Source organism: Beta vulgaris, chromosome 1 (genome assembly GCF_026745355.1).
Source record: "Beta vulgaris subsp. vulgaris cultivar EL10 chromosome 1, EL10.2, whole genome shotgun sequence".
In the NCBI taxonomy this organism is placed as follows: domain Eukaryota; kingdom Viridiplantae; phylum Streptophyta; class Magnoliopsida; order Caryophyllales; family Amaranthaceae; genus Beta; species Beta vulgaris.
In genome coordinates this window covers 59,208,164-59,225,110 of record NC_079202.1, presented here as the reverse complement: position 1 = coordinate 59,225,110, position 16,947 = coordinate 59,208,164, and the positions used below count along the sequence as shown (strand labels likewise).

At 33.5% G+C, this 16,947-nt stretch overlaps 1 protein-coding gene across 2 annotated transcripts; it reads left to right on the top strand.

Annotated features, from left to right (window-relative positions):
• The first annotated feature begins 10,761 nt into the window (after nt 1-10,761).
• LOC104887426 (hypothetical protein) lies at nt 10,762-16,691 on the top strand. Of its 2 annotated transcripts, XM_010672050.4 has the most exons (7): nt 10,762-11,876; nt 12,431-12,626; nt 13,147-13,214; nt 13,362-14,928; nt 15,017-15,168; nt 15,298-15,484; nt 15,571-16,691. In XM_010672050.4, the coding sequence occupies exons 2-7, from the start codon at nt 12,470-12,472 to the stop codon at nt 16,170-16,172; spliced, it is 2,733 nt and encodes a 910-aa protein (XP_010670352.2). In that variant the 5' UTR covers nt 10,762-11,876; nt 12,431-12,469; the 3' UTR covers nt 16,173-16,691. The 2 variants fall into 2 exon arrangements, with proteins under 2 accessions (XP_010670352.2, XP_048494342.1); XM_048638385.1 differs by lacking the exons at nt 10,762-11,876; nt 13,147-13,214 and having other exon boundaries at nt 12,432-12,626.
• Nucleotides 16,692-16,947: the final 256 nt, after the last annotated feature.

Here is a 16,947-nt window from a genome sequence, read left to right as displayed (position 1 = left end):
TGCTTCAGTTAGACTTCATTGTTTCTCAGCTAGTCTTTATAGTGCTTCAGTTAGACATCTTTGTTTTTCAGCTAGTCTTTCAAGTCCTTCACTAACTGGCTATCATACCTTTTTCTATTAAAAAACTTTCAAAAACAGAAATGTAACAAGCAAAATACTCCCTAAAAACAATAAAGTAATCATACCCTTTTCAGGTCAACAATAGCACCATGGTTAGTATTTTGACCGTCATAGCTCCATGGTTTTGATTGCATAGACACCACAATCAAAATTGTTGTCCTTATTTCTCCAAGGGAAGTAAAGAGTTGTTGTTTGCCAATGGTGGAGACGATCAAAATCACGACATCTCATAGTCTCTTGCATAAAAGAATCAAAAGCACGACACTGCATTTGAAGATCAAAAAGTAAACAACAATTTAAAAACAAGTAATAAAATGGAACAAAAAAAAAAAAATACAAATGCTCATAAAAAGGTACGTACAAAGTATGTAAGACCATTAAATTCCTCATGCTTATATCTATCAATATCCTTCATGTCTGTACGATTGTCGATATTTTCAATCCTTTTTGCTTTCTTGTTCAGCACCAAGACAGTATAATGATCATCCTTGTGAACAGGAACAAAAATCTGGAAGATAAACATAAGATGCAAAAGCAATAAGTCTACCTGACAGATAACATACACTACTGAAATACTAAAAACACTAGCTGAACTAAAAACATACACTAACTGAAAACATAATATAGGACTAACTGACAAGTAACATACACTAACTGAAAGAGAAAATTACACTAACTGAACAAACAAACACTAAAGAAAACATAAAACAATACTAAGTGAAATCAAAACAAATAAAAAAATGGTTAACAATAATACAACTAACCAGTTCAGCTTCTCGAATATCATTCCCTGGAAATGATTTCACCCATGAAGAAATAGCTTCCTTACATTTCTTGTTGAATAAATCATCATCTCTTGTAATAAGCTTTTTCTTGTTTTCTTCCCATTCCTTCAACTTCTGATCATACTGACTAGTGCCCTCCAGCTTCTTCAAAATAATCTCATTTTCAGCAATCTCACTCTCAATCTGAACCTTTTTTACCTTCTCAGCACATAACCAATTGATATAGTTCTATAACAAAAGAAAATAGATATTATGACAAACTGAAACACAGAAATAAATTTAGTTTTCAGTTAGACTTTTTAAAATGTCAGTTAGATTTATTTAGTTTTCAGTTAGACTTATTTAGTTTTCAGTTAGACTCATTAAGTTTTCAGTTAGACTCATTAAGTTCTCAGTGAGACTCATCAAGTTTTCAGTTAGACTTATTTACTTCTCAGTTAGACATATTTACTTTTCAGTTAGACTCATTTAGTTTACAGTTAGACTTATTTAGTTTTCAGTTAGACTCATTAAGTTTTCAGTTAGACTCATTAAGTTTTCAGTTAGACTTATTTACTACTCAGTTAGAGTAATTTACTTTTCAGTTAGACTCATTTAGTTCTCAGTTAGACTTCTTTATTTTTCAGTTACACTTATTTATTGTTCAGCTAGGCTTATTAAGTTTTCAGTTAGACTTATTTAGTTGTCAGTTACACTTATTTACTTTTTATTAGACTGAAAACATAATATGACCAACTGAAAAACATAACATGACAAACTGAAAAACAGAAAGTGACCAACTGACAAAATACTATGACCAAATGAAAACAAACATATAAAACTAAGCAATAACAACACTTACAAAAGGCATAATATTAAACCAGAATCTCCTTGTTGCAGAAGGTGATTCCTCTTCTTGCCTATTGAACATGAAGGCGCATGCGTCAATAACTCCACTTGTCAGCCACCCTTGACGAGGCATGCTAATTAAGTCGAATTTGTACAGCTGAACCGCATAGTTGCTATGAGGATTATCAAAATCCACAATGAGATCACTTGTTAGTTCACTTTGCATAATGTCATTTTTCATCTTCACTTCCTCAGAATTTGTATCCAATGACATATATGCAACATCTTCATACTCATTGTAAAATAGATAATCAACCAGCAACCTCTGGTCAGGAGACAGATCACTCAAATATCTATTATAATGCTGGAAACTTCGACATAATATTATGCCATGGTTGTTGACATGAACAACATGCAATCCAGGGGTAGAAGATGAAACAACACCAGCTTCCTTTTCATCCTCTTCTTTTTTAGCCTTATCAGATGATGATTCAACTCCTTGATCAGCAATCCTATCAATCAGGTCCTCCAAACCTTCATCGTCATAATCATCACCTGGTTCCTTAACTCTCACAACTTTCCCAACTTTCTCTGAAGAAGGGTCATAGTCCCACCCCTTCAATAATTCAGGTGTTGAAGGGATTTCTGACTTTGATTGTTTCTGAGGTTTGTAGGATTTGTATGATGATTGATCAGAATAAGAACCATCACCCTGCATTCAATTAAAATATCAAAAAAAATGACAGATATACTAACTGAAAGATAAACATACACTAACTGAAAATAGAGACAGATACTAACTGACAAGAAACATAAACCAAATGAAAAATAAACTATTACTAACTGACAAGAAAGATACACTAACTGAAACATAAAATAATACTAACTGACAAGAAACAAACACTAACTGACATGAAACTTACACTAACTCAAACATAAACTAATACTAACTGACAAAAACATACACTAACTGAAATAAAAGATATACTAAATGACAAGAAACATACACTAACTGAAACAAAAAAATAAACAAATTAAAACAGAAACTAAAACTATACTTACTCGAGGATATTTTACATTTACTGGAGTGATGATTGGAATTGAACTTCCAACACCCTCACCACTCTCTGCACTGTCTGCAAGATCCTCAACAACAGGACTAGGAGTTAATAGTTGGAATGAAGGGCCATCGAAATCAGCAATGTTTTTCCTTTTAGCAGAAGAATCAACTCTCCAAGACTTTCTGCTATATACATTCTCAACAGCTTCAACAACAGGAGGAGGAGGAGGAGGAGTTGGAGTACGAAGATCAACAATATCAATACCAGCAGCGGTGCGAGTAGGGACGTGTGTAGAAATTTTAGACTTATCCTTATCCTTAGCCCCTTTGACTTGATCATCATCAGCATTCCTCCTCTTCCTATCAGCTTCCTTTGGTTGTTCTTTTTAACATCTTAATTCAAAAACAAAAAACAATAAAAATAAATATAAAAAGTTCCATTTGATATTTATATGATATTCAGTTGGTATTAAGACTATTTCAGTTAGAGTATCAAAATTTTCAGTTGGTCTGAATATTCTTTCAGTTGACTTGTTTATTGTTCAGGTAGTCTTTATAGTCCTTCAGTTAGACTTGTTTATTTTTTCAGCTAGTCTTTATAATACTTCAGTTAGACTTATTTACTCTTCCGTTAGACTTATTTACTCTTAAATTACACTGATTAAGTTAGACTTATTAAGTGTTCAGTTAGAGTAATTTAGTTTTCAGTTAGACTTATTAACTCTTCAGCTAGACTTATTTACACTTCAGTTAGACTTATTTTCTCTTCAGTTAGACTTATTTACTCTTCAGTTAGACTAATTTAGTTTTCAGTTAGACTTATTTAGTTTTCAGTTAGACTTATTAACTCTTTAGTTAGACTTATTTACACTTCAGTTAGATTTATTTACTCTTCAGTTAGACCTATTTGCTCTTCAGTTAGACGTATTTGTTCTTCAGTTAAACCTATTTGCTCTTCAGTTAGACTTATTTGCTCTTAACTTAGACTGATTCAGTTAGACTAATTTAGTTTTCAGTTGATATACTTTTCAGTTAGACTTATTTATTTTCAGTTAGACTTATTTTCTTTTCAGTTGGTCCTTAATTTATTTCATTTAGTATAATTATTCTTTTATTTGATACTATTACAATCATTTCCAGATACACTTTATAATACTTCATCAGTTATTGTTAGGTAATCTTTATAGTGCTTACTTCCTATTTATTTTTCAGTTCGTTTTCATATTGTTACAAACTAAAACGTAGTCTTAGTTGCTATTTATAAGATATTATTTCCTTTAGAGCATCACATTTTTCAGTTGGTCTTTGAATTCTTTCAATTAGGAAAAGATAAAGAAACTTACTTCCTCCTTTCTCTCCTTCTGCATGAACCCCAGCATCCATCTCTTATTTCCTCCTTCCTCTTTATCTCCTTGAAGACCACAATCATCATCAGCATTGCCAGTCTTCTTATTATCATCTTCCTTCGGTTCTTTCTCATTATCTTCATTCAAAAACAAAAACAATAAAAAAAATAAATAAATACACAATAACTGAAAAACACAAAATCAAAAATGAATGAATTCATTGACAAACTAAAACTATTTTTCCACCAGATTAAATAAAAACAAATACAAAAGTTTCATTTGTATTTATATGATATTCAGCTAGTATTAATATTATTTCAGTTAGAATATCAGACTTTTCAGTTGGTCTTTTTATTCTTTCAGTTAGCTATTTAACTTTTTCATTTAAGCAAACTAAACAATACAATAAGAAGAACTTACTTCCACCTTCCTCTCCATCTCCATAAGACCAGCATCCTTATCTCCTACTTTGTCTTCATCTCCTTGAAGACCAGGATCACCATTATCTCCTCCTTTGTCTTCATCTCCATGAAGACCACATCCTTATCTCCTCCTTTGTCTTCATCTTCTTGAAGACCAGGATCACCATTATCATCAGCATCATCATCCTTTGTCTCATTATAATTCTGGTGATCCTTATCATCACCATCATCATCATCATCATCATCATCATCATCATCATCTTCTTTATGCTGATCATCATCAGCATTCATCTTCTTCTCATCCTCCTCTCCTTCTTTTTCATCATCTTCATTCAAAACATAAAAAAACAACTAAATACACATAAACTGAAACAATGTTTCCAACAGATGAAAAAAAAAATAAACTGAAAAAATCCAGCAATCAAATGAAAACTTAAGTGAATTGAAAAAATTCATTTAGTATTCATCTCATTTTCAGCTGGTTCATATTATTTCAGTTAGACTGTCAAAGTTTTCAGTTGGTCTTTTTATTCTTTCAGTTAGAGTCTCAAAGTTAGCTATTTCACTTCTTCAGTTAAACATTTCTTTCAGTTAGAGTCTAAAATTTTTATTCCAACCAGATTACAAAACTACAACATGAAAATAATATAATGAAAGGAACTTACTTCCTTCTTTCAAATCAACTCCATGAACACCAGAATCCAAATCAGGAACATTTTCAATTCTTCCAAACTCCAATTCAACAGGCCGCTTCACCAATAGTGAAATTGTAGGATCAACTTTTTTGCACTGTCTTTCGCTTCCAAATGAGCTTGCATATGTCGTCAATTTGACTCAGAAAATCTGGGTTAAATACTTCACTATCATCCAGAGAAATACTGTCTTGAGACAGCTTCTCGCCTTCCTCCCGAATATTCTGGGCAATCTCCAAATTCACTTGACAGAATGCAAGCGCATTCCTCTTCAACTTGTGCATGTTCTTCACATATTCCTTCAATTAAAAGAGCAAAATAAAATAAACAAACAAATCAATATGATGATGACACAGAAACAACATAAACAAAAATATAAGGACCATCTGAAAGAATCAAACTATCAAATGAAAACTTAAATGAAATATAAATAAACTTATTTAGTTTTCAGTTACACTAATTTAGTTTCCAGATAGACTTATTTAGTTTTCAGTTAGACTTATTTACTTTTCAGTTAGACTTATGTACTCTTCAGTTAGACTTTTTTAGTTTTCAGTTAGACTTATGTACTCTTCAGTTAGACTTCTTTAATTTTCAGTTAGACTTATTTAGTTTTCAGCTAGACTTATTTACTTCTAAGTTAGACTTATTTAGTTTTCAGTTAGACTAATATAATTTTCAGTTACACTTATTAACTCTTCAGTTACATAGTTTAAGTTAGACTTCTTTATTTCTAAGTTACACTTCTTTACTTTTCAGTTAGACTTATTTGCTCTTCAGCTAGAACTGACATTATTTCAGTTAGAGGTCAACAGTCTTCACTTAGAGTTCAAGAGTAAAAAAAATAAAAACATAAGATAAATGAAACTCACAGGAACATCAAGAGCATTTATTTCCTCATCAGTCATCAAACTATGAGGAAGATCCATGATAAGCTGCCTAGTTGAAGGTGATGGACCCTCAACCACCTTAATTATAGGAGAACCAGACTTCCTACTAGCAACACTAACACTGGGAGTTTTAAACTCAACCTTCTGTTTTTCACGCTTCACCGGCAGAATAAAATCCATGTTGATCTCAAACTGCTTCACAACATCAGTCAAATCCTTCTCATCCTGCCAATAACTGATAAATGGCTTACTGACATTTGAATAATCCAGATTACGACACTTGAAGTTGTGAATAACAGCAAGAGTCAAAGCGCTACGCATCCCCGAAGCTTGAATGATACTTTCTTCTGTCCAAGCTCAATCTTCTTAATCATAATAGACTGATGACAGTCCAAAACAGCAGCACAAAGACTTCTCAATATATATCCACACCAGTCATAACTTGAAATTGCAGATGCATCTTCTAAACTCTTGGCACATTTCAGCACAGGCCCTAAATCAGCTATAGGACATAGAAGCTTGGACAACGAAAAGATAACAAATAACTTCTTGAAATCATCCCCGGATTCATATTTCTTAAACAAATCATCCCAATTTTTTCTACCAATATATACCTTCTTGGGATCAGAAATACCAAGAAACCTATGCCAATCCTTCCTGGCACTTCCAGCCTCTATCTGACTACCTTTCCTCCTAAAGGCGTCATCATCTATAACCTCTACTGCTCTATCTGACACAGGTAACCCCAAAACATCACTAATGGTAAACTTATTAAAAATCAGTTTACCATTCTTTGTTGAAAACATCATTCCAGATGCATTGTAATTTAACAACACCTCCAAATTCAGATTAGGACAAAACTTCTTTATCCTAATATCTAAGAGACTCCCAAACCCAATATCCCTAATGTCTCTTTTTTGCTCATCACTCAAATTACTAACCACTTCATTTAAATGGGAATAGTCTGACAATACTTGTAGATTAATTGACTTTATTTCTTGCTCAGTGAAATTCCTAACAAAAGTGAACAAAAATAACTTTAAAACATAAAAAAAAAACACAATCATATAATATAAAAGGAGAATAATGAAAAAAACATACGATCTATCAAATGTGTCTTTCTGTTGATCGGGATTAGATCTTGAAAATGAAAACTTGATTGGTGATAAATCAGATTTGCCTTTCTTCTTAGACAAGGATTTATCACATCTGAAAGAAAGAAAGTTTAATCAAACAATAAAAACTGAAAAAAAAGAACAGCATCAACTGAAAAAATAAAAAGATCAACTGAAAGAATACCAACACCAACTAAAAGCAGACCACCATCAACTGAAACAATAACCTAGATTATTTTTAAGGTATCTATATAGTGCTTCAGTTAGACTTCTTTGTGTTTCAGATAGTCTATATAGTGCTTCAGTTAGACTTGTTTGCATTTCAGCTTATATAGATTGTGCTTCAGTTAGACTAGTTTATTTTTCAGTTAGTCTTTACAGTCCTTCAAAGTAACTTCTTTATTTTTCAGCTAGTATTTGTTGTGCTTCAAGTAGCCTGTTTATTTTTCAGCTAGTCTACATAGTGCTTCAGTTAGACTTGTTTGTTTTTCAGATAGTCTATATAGTGCTTCAGTTAGACTTGTTTATTTTTCAGCTAGTCTATATAGTGCTTCAGTTAGACTTGTTTTTTTTCAGATAGTCTATATAGTGCTTCAGTTAGACTTGTTTGTTTCTCAGCTAGTCTCTAACAGTCATTCAAAGTAACTTCATTATTGTCTCACTTAAACTTGTTGCTTTATCAGCTAGTCCTTATTATTTCATTTAGTATAATTATTCTTTCATTTCATTCTATTCCAATTACACTTAAAATTTTCATTGAAAATTTACATTGCTTCAGTTAGACTTGTTTCTTTTATCAGTTAGTCAATATAGTGCTTCAGATAGACTTGTTCGTTTTTTCAGCTAGTCTATATAGTGCTTCAGATAGACTTGTTTGTTTTTTCAGATAGACTTCTCCCTTTGTCAGCTAGTCTATATAGTGCTTCAGATAGACTTATTTAGTTTTCAGTTAGGCTTATTTAGTTTTCAGTTAGACTTATTTAGTTTTCAGTTAGACTTATTAAGTGTTCAGTTAGAGTAATTTAGTTTTCAGTTGGACTTATTAACTCTTCAGTTAGACTAATTTACGCTTCAGTTAGACTTATTTACTCTTCCGTTAGACTTACTCTTCAGTTAGACTGATTCAGTTAGACTGATTCAGTTAGACTTATTAAGTGTTCAGTTAGAGTAATTTAGTTTTCAGTTAGACTTATTAACTCTTCAGTTAGACTTATTTACACTTCAGTTAGACTTATTTTCTCTTCAGTTAGACTTATTTACTCTTCAGTTAGACTGATTCAGTTAGACTTATTAAGTGTTCAGTTAGAGTAATTTAGTTTTCAGTTAGACTTATTAACTCTTCAGTTAGACTTATTTACACTTCAATTAGACTTATTTTCTCTTCAGTTAGACTTATTTACTCTTCAGTTAGACTGATTCAGTTAGACTTATTTAGTTTTCAGTTAGACTTATTAACTCTTCACTTAGACTTATTTGCTCTTCAGTTAGACTTATTTGCTCTTCAGTTAGACAGATTCAGTTAGACTTATTTAGTTTTCAGCTAGACTTATTTTCTTTTCAGTTGGTCTTCTTACTACTTCATTTAGTATGATGACTCTTTATTTCATTGTTTTCCAATTAGACTAAAAATATTCAGTTAAAATTTACATTGTTTCAGTTACACTACTTCATTTTTCAGTTACACTACTTCATTACTCAGTTACATCTTTATTTTTTAAAAAAAAGTAAACAAAAACAAATTAAAAAACAACAAAAGAAAGGTAGAAATGTCTAAATGAAACTAAACAAAATCAACTGAAAGAATATAAGAAGCAACTAAAAACAATACTAGAATCAACTGAAACAATACAAGAATCAACTGAAGGAATATAAATATCAACTGAAAACAACATCAACTAAAAGAATACAAGTAGCAACTGAAAGAATATATAAATATCAACTGAAAAACAACAACAACTGAAAACATGTGTATAAAACAACAAAAACTGAAACACAAACCCTAAAAACATGAAATAAATACTCTGATAAACTGAAAACATTTAAAAATTAAAAAAAAAATATCTAAACTACTCTAAGAACTTGAAATCTACCTTGGATCATAATCACCATCTTTCTCTTTCTTCTTCCCAGCAGTAGACAGTGCCAAAATTTTTTCCTGAAGATGCAAGACTCTTCACCTTCTTCGACTTCGGGCTACATTACAATTTACAACAACAAAAAACGCTCAAATTTTGAAAACAAAAAAAAAATTTGCAGCAAAAACAAACGAAATTATACCTAGAATCATCATTTCTAATCCTCTTCACCATATTTGCGATGCAAACGTAATGAATTACGAACAAAAAAACAAGCTAAGTTTCAACAACAGAGAAGCAGAGAAGCAGAGGAGCAGAAAAATTCTAGAAATAATCAGAAATAATATATCGTTTTCTTTGAAATGAAGAAGAATCAGTTTTAAAACTAGCGAGAATCAAGTAGAAATCCAAAAAACAGTTTCAAAATCGAAAATAGATAAGACCTAATAACCGTTATATGTTTTTTTTCTAAAAATAAATAAAACTGCTGAATGCTGATCAACAAAACAAATATGAAAATAAAAGAAAGCCCGCGCGTTTTTTATGGCCAGGCCCGTCCGACGGAAGCTATTGGGTCAGACGGTCTGACCCAATACTTTCACATAATTTTATTGACTAAGAACGTTACAAATTTACAATACAATATCTAACAAAATAGCAGATTATTTCTCCAAAAAAGATCATACTACTTTTACTATGAAGGTTGACTTTATTACTGGAGCTGATCCTACAAAAGATTAACTTATTTTTCTCGATTCGTTAGATTACTCCCTTAAGAAAAGGATTAAGGCTATGTTTAGTTCACCTGAAATTTTCTGATCTGAACTGATCTTGATTTACAAGAACTTATCTTTTAGATTTTTCTCAATATATAAGAAAAAATATAGTCATGTGGGGTTTTGTTTGATTCGTCTCAATGAGTACTTTATTAATATTCAATTATTATAATTTTTACTAATATGTAATGAAAAATATTTAATAGTAATATTGATTTTTAAATATAAGCATAATCTAAACTTATTTTTTCTGATATAATCTAATCTGAAATAAACAAAAATAAGACGAACTGAACATAGACTAAGTTACTCACTAGTTTTTTTTTTTAGGAAAAGTTACTCACTAGTTACTTCAGTAATTTTTTCAGTAATTTGTATCTTGCAACAGCAAACTAGATCAAATCAAGAGAAAAAGTAAAAACGGAAAGAGAAAAAAACGCGGGAACCTCCCATCTAAATCAACAAAAAGAAATATTCCTTGCACAGTTGCACGACTCCCAAGAGTACCACAACTCATACCCTCAACAAAATTCCCTAACACTCCTCGTACACACCACGTATTTACCAAAATACCCCTATCTGTCATCTTTCACAAAAAAAAAGTCAAAAAGTTGTACTACTAAAACACCCACTTTCTCTCTCTACCTTCCATTGAAATCATCGCGTATACAAATTCTCTTGATGAAGCAAACACCTGGGTTTATCCCCATTTTTTCTGGGTCTTTAATTTTTTTACAAAAAAAAAAAAGAGAGAGAAAGAAAAAAAAGGCACTAACTTTTTTATCATGATTGAATTTTAAGGTGGGTACACTCAATTTTAGCAAAAAAATAAGAAAAATTAAAACTTTACGGTGTCAGATTTCTTCTTGAAGCAAACCCAATTAAAAAAAAAGAATTTTGTTGATTTTAAGGGGCCCAACATTTGTCAAGTTTTCATCTTTTTTCTCTCTCATATCTGTTTTTTTTCACTTTGATCAGAATTTAATAGAAGCTACTTCACATGGGATTTTGTACAATTGAAAAATAAAAAAGAGGATCAGTGTTGAAAATTGAAAAACCCCACTATTTGGGATTAGAACCTTTTTTTTTTGGTCGGTTGTAGCATAATTTCTCTTTTCTACCTTTTTTTTCCTATTATTTCTACAAAGTAAAAGTTGGGATTTTTCAATTGTTGGAAACAATGATTACACTCTGGAATTTTTCTTTGAAGGTTAGAATGTGGTTGTGATTTTAGTGCTGTTTTTTTTTTTTCTTTTTGACATAAATTTGGGAATGGAGGAGATTTTAAGGAATTTTCAATGTTGAATTTGTAGTGGGTTTAATTTTTTAATTACTTGTAATTGGAGTGATTTTGGGTTTAAATGGTTTGAATTTATTGGGAAAATTGTAAAAAAAAAAAAGGGTTTTTTTTAGGTTGAAATCTTCTTTTGAGTGATGATTGAAGAACTGGGTTGTTTTGCAAGATACCCAATTGTGAAAGTTTGAAGTGCATGAAATTGTCAGAAAAATTGGTCTTTTCTTCCAAGTGAAGATCTGATTGCCCAATTTTGAGGGTTTGGCATCTTTTTTTTTGTCAGTTGGGAAGTGTAAGAGTTGGAAATTTTGATTCTTGCTATCACAAAAAAGGGTCTTTTTTTACCCTTTGTTCTTGACCCTCTTGAGAAGTACTTGATAGATTCTTTTTTTCTGGGAATTTTCTGATAGCTGGCTTGAGTCAGCTTTCCAATTGTGGGGTTTGATTGAAATTGAGGAACTTTGTTATTTCAGGTAATTTTGTTTCTCAAATTTTCTAAAGTTTCTTCTCTAGATCTTTCTATTTCAGTGGTAAATTCCATTTCTTTTTTTTTTTCTCTGTATATGTGTTGTAGTTCATGATATTCTTGCTTTTACTAATTCTAGGAAATTGATAGTACTTCTATATGCTAGTTTAGTGAGCTTTGCTTGTTCATCAGCTTTTTGAGCTGAATCAAATTTGATCATACTATTTATTGCTGTGGTTGAAGAACTTAGAAAATACTTGTTCTTTTTCTTGCTGCATGTTTGAATTCTCATAGTTAGTTAATGGTTTAATCTAAATAGATTTTGCCTTCATTGATGCTTTTATATTAGGCTTGTTAGAGATGCTTAATTGCTTGAGAATCTCAATCTTTCATGTTGTTCACAACTGTAAAAAGAATATATTCAGTTGGTGTGAACTTCGGTTGTAATGTCAATTTTCAATCATAAATCAGCATCCATGGGAATATATAATGTTGTCGGTTTGGGGAATCTTGGAAGAAGATGTCCTGATATATGGAATAATTAATTGCTTTGTTCTTCAGTGTGGATAAGCAGGAGGTACTTGCTGTTGAGTGTTCACTATGGCAAAGCGATCAAGAAAACGAGTTGCTAGATATCAGAGGGATCAGTCAGGTTGTATGTGGGGTTTGATTAGTAGGAATATCTTTGATTTCCGCCATGGTCGCTCCTCTCAGAAGATGCTGCCAGATAGGAAGCGCGGGAGCAGGCGATTGGATGGTAATAATTTCTGTTTATGCTTACTAGTTTTAAGTTGTAATAAAATTTGCTTAACAACAGGTGGATGTTTGAAAAATGAATATGGAATGGGACCTTGTTGAGAAGGTTACTTGATCTCGTGGAAAATAATGATATAAAGGCATAGAAGGTGATCTGAATTCTGATCTTATGGGAAATTTATGATGTATAAACAAAGAATCAAAGACATTAAAGAGATTAAAGTGTGATATTTTCTGTTAAGTGATATGTCTCGATTAATGTTACCTAATTTGCAGTACGAGAGGGGGTACAAGAACGCAATGTGCTACCTGGTTTTGCTTAATTAGCCCAAAAGTATATAGCTTGCAAGTACTAATTGCCATTGTTGGCTAGTAAGTCGGGGGGGGGGGGGGTTATTAGATATCACTGGTCTGGATCAGATATGGTGTACATTTTGATAAAGATATTGTCCAGTTTTCGTATCTGTGTCGTGTAACTCGGCAACTGTGGAGTGACCAAAATCTTTTTACGTTCCCTGCAGGGGCTGCAATTGCTAATATTAAGATTGAGTCATTAACCGAATCATGTGAAATCTGTAATGATGTCAATGTAAGTTCCTCTTTTTTCTCATTTATTTCTCTTTTATAAAGTAGATTTCCTGGTAGATGATAGGTGCATGGTGAATATATCAATTTTTTTTGTGCTTGACTTGTACGTTATTGATGGTGTGTCTATATAATCTGGTCCGTCTTTTAGGGATCGGTCGAATGTGAAACAGCAGGAAGTGACATTGGTAAATTAAGTGTGAAAGAGTTGATGGAGGAAGAGATGCTTGGTGAGGAAGATCAGAAAAGGCAAGAAAGCATCTCCAATGGAGAAGCGAAGCTGAATACCACAGGTGATGGAGGTCATATAAAGAAGAGTCGGCGATGGATGAAAAATAAGACGTCCCTCGATCTAGATGCGAGTGGTTTTGTTGGAGCTGAGGATTTGGTTTCTGAAAGGCTTAGTCACCGGAGGCACAAATCCTGTGGTAGTGTTGACCTAAATGTGATTGTGGAGGAACTTTGTAGCAGGATTCACCAGAAGGATAAGAGTTCTCTGAAGAATGGTCAAGATGGTGAGCTTGCCATCCAATCCACTGAAGATCCTTCTGTCATAGAGAAAGATTTATGGGAGTCAACAAAGGTGTTAGTGAATCATTTCACTGATGGAAATGGCTGCACTAAAGATGGTAAAATCCAACCTTCAAAAGAACTCACGGACGCCCTTCAAGTTCTCAATTCAAACAAAGATTTGTTTCTGAAACTCTTACAGGATCCGAGCTCACAGTTAGTGAAACACATACAAAGCTCACGGGATATTCAAGTCGAGGAAGGAAAATTCAAAGTTCTTACAGGGTCTGACATGTTACAACAAGATGTTGGGAATGCTAAGCAACATAACTTCTTTTGGAGGAAGATTAAGGGTTCGGACAGAAATTCATTTAGGAAAATTGATGATTCTGAAGATGTAAGCAAAATTGTTGTTCTAAAGCCGGGTCCACTAAGCTCGGGAGATTCAGATACGGGTACCGCTTGCAGTTCATTGCCGGAATCTCCTCGGAGCACAGGAGATAAGGGTCAAACCGAGAGAGCAGCGTCTCCCTTTTCTTTTGCCGAGTTTAAGAGAAAACTGAAACATGCCATGAGAAAAGAGCAGCACGGAGTGTCACATCAATCTTCAGATCAGCAGTGGAATCAGTCCAATCGAGACAAAAAAATTGGTGGGGAAACAATTGGAATAGCTTCTCCTGGTAGAGACCATTTCTTTATTGAAAGGATTCCTAAAACTTCAGTTGGAACCAGGGTGGACAAGACAGGAAATCTGAAAGATGACAATCCTCTTACTCCTGAACAGAGGGTGTCCAACATCTATATTGAAGCTAAGAAACATCTTGCTGAGATTGTAGGAAATAGTGAAGTAGATGGGGCTAATCCTGGCAAAAATAGACCCAGGTCCCTTGGCAGAATTCTTGCCTATTCGGGTTACAGTTCTCCTATTTGCAGTCCTAGGACCGAGGGAGAGATGAGATTGTTGCCTAGCGGGGAATGTCAAACTCGAACAGCTGGCGAGAAGACAACTCAGGGTAAGCAAGGAAGCAATGTCAGTGATCCAGGTCAAGGGAAGCAAGAGTCAGCAAGTGATCCATGCATTGCTGCTGGCGAACCCTTCCATGAACTTGAGGTTCCTGTCGTTGAACCTTGTATCTCTGATGGGCTTCCTCAGGAATGTAATATTGATGAGGCATTTCATGAAAAAACTGAAGTTCCTTCTTGTGAAGGTATGCCTTTTTCTTTCAGCTGAAGACTTTCATAATTGTTCTTCTCATTAATGTTGAATACTCAGGGTGGCTTTTTTCAATGTCATAGTTCCTGCAGACTCTGTGAGATCATCTAATGCAGAATCTGAGAAAGAGATTGGCGGGATGGAAATTTCCTCTGAACAATCCTCAGCACAGCTTGTCACAGAGAGCAAACTGATGGATAGTCCCTCAACATGTTCCAACACCAGCTTAAAACAGGTAAAACATAAAAAAAGGACCTGGAATAGTCTTTCCTTGTTGGTTCATTTAGCGGTGAAGACATTGTCACGACTCTTTAATTATTTCCCAATTACAAATTATTCAGCCGCCTGTTTTGTTTTTTTGCAGGAAATATGTGAAGCGAATGAACCATCATCTTCTTCAAATGCATCAACACTTATTTGCAGAGTAACTGAAAACTTCGAAGATCTAGATACCATGAGTGATGCAACAAGCAAGCCTAGTCCCATATCAGTGCTCGAACCATTATTCCAAGAGGATGACATCAGCCCTCCTGGCATTAAGTATTCAAATGGTGAGATTATAACCGATATAGTAAATGAATATAGTTGCATATGGTTCATAATTATGCAACTTATGTTTGAAAATTTTCCACTGTAGAATCTATCCGGCCGAGACAAATACAGTTTGGAGAAGAAATTTCAGCAACTTTAGAACGATTACCCAGCAAACGGACTAAAGTAGATGATGACAAATATACAATTGAGTTTGTTAAATCGGTGGTCCAAATGTCTGGCTTGACTTGGGATGAGCTTCTTAGGCGGTCACTTTTCTCGGACCATCTTATAGATCCATTGTTGCTTGATGAAGTTGATTTTCTTCCAGACCTGCTTTCTTGTGACTTCAATGCTCTCTTTGATCTAATTAATGAAGTCCTAATTGAGATCTGTTGGTTGAATTTTGGCTGCATGCTATCACTCGCAACACCGTACGTACAACCCGAATTGAAAGGGAAAGATATTTTTACTGAAATATGGAAAGGAGTTGACTGGTACTTAAAGCTGGAGGGCCCATGTACACTAGACCAAATTATCACGAAGGACTTGATAAAGAGTGTGAAATGGACTGACTTGCAGCTTGATTGCCAAAGCCTCGGGATTCACCTGGAAGAGGTCATTCTTGAAGAACTGATGGAAGAGATGATATTCAGCTGCGTTACTGAGAAAGTGGAGAGTGAAGTTTCAATGCTCACACCAGCTTAAGTGAAGGAAAGTGATTGACTTCCTTCTAGGGGTTCGGTTCGGAATCTCAGGCAGGAAGACTTGTGCGACCCACGTAAAGTAGGATGCATAGCGAAACACAAATCCGCCTGTGCTTCCTAACTTGTAACCAAGTAACATAGGAATGCTGGTTACATACAAGTTCTTGGTATATGCTATAGGTAGTGAAGAACTTCTCACTGTAATAACTGACACAACGGGTTTCTTAGTCACGACAGGTTCTGGTTCGTTCACTGCTGGTTCAATGCACTCGAAGACGTGGAAATTTTTTTGATTGTTTGAGAAGCTTTTAGGATCTGATGAGTGTATTAGTAGTTTGATAGAGGCAGGGTGTGCTGGTTTATATAGTTTGGTTTTGTACATTTTTTTACTTGGGTGTCTTTTGGGAAGATTGATTTTTAGTCTCTTCCTTCACTTGATTATGTTAGGTCTAACGAGCGTATGAAGCAGTGTATGTGTATCTAGAAAATAAAGATGAAATGAGATTCACACATATACATATCTGATCTCTCTTTTCAATTCTCTTCTGCTTATCTTATGTTGTGGCTTTGAAAAAAACAAACTTTTTAACTAACACTTTAAGGTGCAAGATTATGCTCTTTAACATGCATCTTCTCTGGAGAGCAAGAAGGTTCTTTGGTCAATGACTCAAAGGTGGCATATAATTTTTTGGTATGGGTTTAATTCGTTTCAAATCTCAATTAGATTTTTTACTATTATTGTCTCAAATTAGTACATACACACGTAAGTAGGATGA

Coding starts and splice junctions, on each gene's coding strand:
- LOC104887426 (XM_010672050.4), top strand. CDS start 12,470: ATGGCAAAGCGATCAAGAAAACGAGTTGCTAGATATCAGAGGGATCAG. Junction 13,215..13,361: donor AAATCTGTAATGATGTCAAT/GTAAGTTCCTCT, acceptor TCCGTCTTTTAG/GGATCGGTCGAATGTGAAAC. Junction 14,929..15,016: donor TGAAGTTCCTTCTTGTGAAG/GTATGCCTTTTT, acceptor TCAATGTCATAG/TTCCTGCAGACTCTGTGAGA.